Here is a 2,970-nt window from a genome sequence, read left to right as displayed (position 1 = left end):
TCAACGTATCGAACTTTCATTAATTGGAATCGATTGGTGGTCGTTTGATGGTCTTTGGTAGAGTCCTAGATAATAGAGAAGCGACATTGAAGGGAATGGTCTGATTGGCTAACTAAATCACGTGATCCAGCGCCATTTTGTTTCTCCCTTATGGTTAAATAAGTGAGGTTAATGCACGTTAGAGGCCTGCTGCACGTGAGACAACGCGAGACATTACTGTTTACGGTTGGGCAGCGATCATGAAACTTCGAGCGGAACTTTTCACTTTTCACGATTCCGCTTGTCCAGATTCCGCGTGAATTTTTTCATGAATTTCAGAGGCATTACGAGCGATTATGTATTGAGATATATGAAAAGTGAAATCACTGAATATATGGTAACATCAGGTAAAGAAAATTACAAAGAAATTACTAGTATCATCTTAAACCGCGAATCGCCGATATTTCAAGAAAAATATATGTAGTAAAGTAAGTAGCTGCAAACATGAATGTGACAATAAAACAGAAAGAAATATTGTTAAATAATTTGAAAAATCATGCGGATTTAGTGAAAGGTCGAATAGACCGAAAAAGTGAAAGCAAACGGAAAATGGTAAATTAAAAGTACTATTATAATTATCTATTAATTATGTGTCAAAGATATATGTATACATGTGATAGAGGTTATTTAACTCGTATAACTTATTATTAATGTGTTTAGAATGATATGTGGAATAAGGTAGCTGAAAACATTAATGCAGCTAATGCAGGTCTTCGGAAAAATGGACAAGAATGGGCAAAGGTTATAATATGTATACCTACCTTTATTATGTCATAGTTTTAAAATTAAACACAGATTAAATTATTATTAATCTTTAAAAAAGAAGTCTTTATATATAATAATCTATAATTTTTCTAGACATGGAAAGATATGAAATCGTACATATTGAAGAAAGAAGCTAAACGAAGAAATTATATACAAGGGACAGGTGGTGGATCTCCTCCTAAAATTCCTTTTTCAAGTTTTGAAGAAGAAGTTTTACAATTGTTAACACCGGAGGCAGCTGGAATGGAAAATATTCCAGAGGGTGGAATAATTGATGATACAGAAGAGACAGTACAAGAATGTGGTCCAAATAATGATTATTATGAAATAGTAGATGAGCAGAATATGTTATCACATCTAGAAGTAGAAGAAGATAATATAGAAAATGCATCGCCAAATATTGATAAAAGAAAGCAAAAGAATATTAATACAGTTACACAAAAAAATAGTACCAAAAAAGGTGATTTGAAAGATATGTTATATATAATGAAAAGTGTAAAAAGGATCTTTAATTTATATATAATAGTGAATTTACTAAGGGATTATTTAATATCTGTCTTGAATTGCAGAAAAGTCCACGCATCAGTTATCATACAGCATATTAAATATTCAAGAAAAGAAATTGAAAATGAAGAAAAAAGAATTAAAAATTAGAAAAAAAACATTAAAGGCACAAGAAGATATTTTAACTGAGTTGAAAAACATAAAATATATGTTACAGGCACCTGCAGATGAATTAGTATTGTAAGATCATTAACATATTTTAATTAAGATATATTTTAAACGTGATATTCTGTGGCACTGAACTCTATACATGCTGGAAAGATCTATTGTTCTAGCTGCGTTTGGGTGTATGTACCTCTTCCTCTGTAATACTACCTGATTGATCAATTGCATAAATAGATAAAGACGCATGACATAAACTCACTGCGTCATATTTCTACGATTGATCAATCAGGTAGTACTAGAAAGAGAGAAAAGTACACCCAAACGCACCTCTTTCTCAGCGACAGCCAGAACAATATAGATCACTCATTCGTGTATATAGAGTTTAGTGTTCTGTGCAATATAAATATTCGTGAAAAGTTTATTTGTGTTGTTAATAAAATATATATTCATTCATACAGCATTTTGAAAAAGTGTATATATTCTTTGTTTCGTATTACAAAAAATAATTCCCAAAAACTGTACAACGGTTATGCGTCTATTTAGATAATTGCTTTCGATGTTAAAAATTGCAAAATTTCTTATTCAAGACTTAAATATAGGTGCGTACAATACGTGCGTATATACAATATTTCTTCGTTTAGCTTCTTTTTTCAAAAAGAATTATTTCATATCTTTATGTAAAATATCTTTCAATAATTGCTTCGCGTGTTGCATGTCCTCTTGCGCGCATATTTGCAAGTGCATTATCTTCTGCCCCAATATCTTCATTAATATCCTCTTCTCTATATATTTCATCATCCGCAATATTGTATTGTTTAGCAATGTTATGCAACACACATGTTGCATTTACTATAAGTGCTGAAATATAACAAAGTTTTATAGTAATTTTAAATATAATTTTTAGAAAATACCAAAATATATATAAAATATTTCTCTTACCAGCAAATTCTGGTAAATAATGTAATGCCCTTTCTTTGCGCAAACATCTCCATCTGCCTTTTAATATTCCTATGGTTCTTTCCACGGAGCATCGTGCTCTTACATGACTGTCTGTATACGCAGCACTTGGAGACCCTGGTGGCTGATTTAATTTTGGTGTCATGAGGTATGGCAACAATGGGTATCCAGAATCTCCTAAAATCGTAAGTTAAAAAACTAAACATACTCCACAGACACACAGTAAATAAATAAATAAGTTTATGTTATCACGCAACTATTATAATTCATATGTCAAATCTACTTGTAATAATAAATATTTATTGATTTAAAAATTTTTCATGTAGATAAAGGAATTGCAGAATTAATATGATTGTCATAATTTATTGCTATATTAAATATTCTTGTATTGTTATTTATATATAAATTGCAATACCTTTAATTTTTTATTAATACAATTTTTTCTAAGAATGATAAAGATAATCTTTCTTATAATATCTCTTGTAGCATTTTTTTTATTAATACATCTTAATATATAACAACCATACTTCTCCTTACCTA

At 29.9% G+C, this 2,970-nt stretch overlaps 2 protein-coding genes across 2 annotated transcripts; one reads left to right on the top strand and one right to left on the bottom strand.

Annotated features, from left to right (window-relative positions):
* The first annotated feature begins 14 nt into the window (after positions 1–14).
* On the top strand, positions 15–1,571 carry LOC112461939. The gene is made up of 4 exons (XM_025027398.1): positions 15–591; positions 700–780; positions 898–1,264; positions 1,374–1,571. The coding sequence occupies exons 1-4, from the start codon at positions 484–486 to the stop codon at positions 1,550–1,552; spliced, it is 735 nt and encodes a 244-aa protein (XP_024883166.1). The 5' UTR covers positions 15–483; the 3' UTR covers positions 1,553–1,571.
* An 8-nt stretch (positions 1,572–1,579) lies between these two features.
* LOC112461940 (putative nuclease HARBI1) lies at positions 1,580–2,669 on the bottom strand. The gene is made up of 2 exons (XM_025027399.1): positions 2,413–2,669; positions 1,580–2,331 (listed from the first exon to the last, which is right to left on the bottom strand). The coding sequence occupies exons 1-2, from the start codon at positions 2,573–2,575 to the stop codon at positions 2,147–2,149; spliced, it is 348 nt and encodes a 115-aa protein (XP_024883167.1). The 5' UTR covers positions 2,576–2,669; the 3' UTR covers positions 1,580–2,146.
* Positions 2,670–2,970: the final 301 nt, after the last annotated feature.

The sequence above is a fragment of the Temnothorax curvispinosus genome, unplaced genomic scaffold, assembly GCF_003070985.1.
Source record: "Temnothorax curvispinosus isolate PA1 unplaced genomic scaffold, ASM307098v1 QBEX01011888.1, whole genome shotgun sequence".
NCBI lineage: Eukaryota > Metazoa > Arthropoda > Insecta > Hymenoptera > Formicidae > Temnothorax > Temnothorax curvispinosus.
Note: the sequence above shows the minus strand (reverse complement) of the source record. Positions and strands in the feature narration are given on the sequence as shown.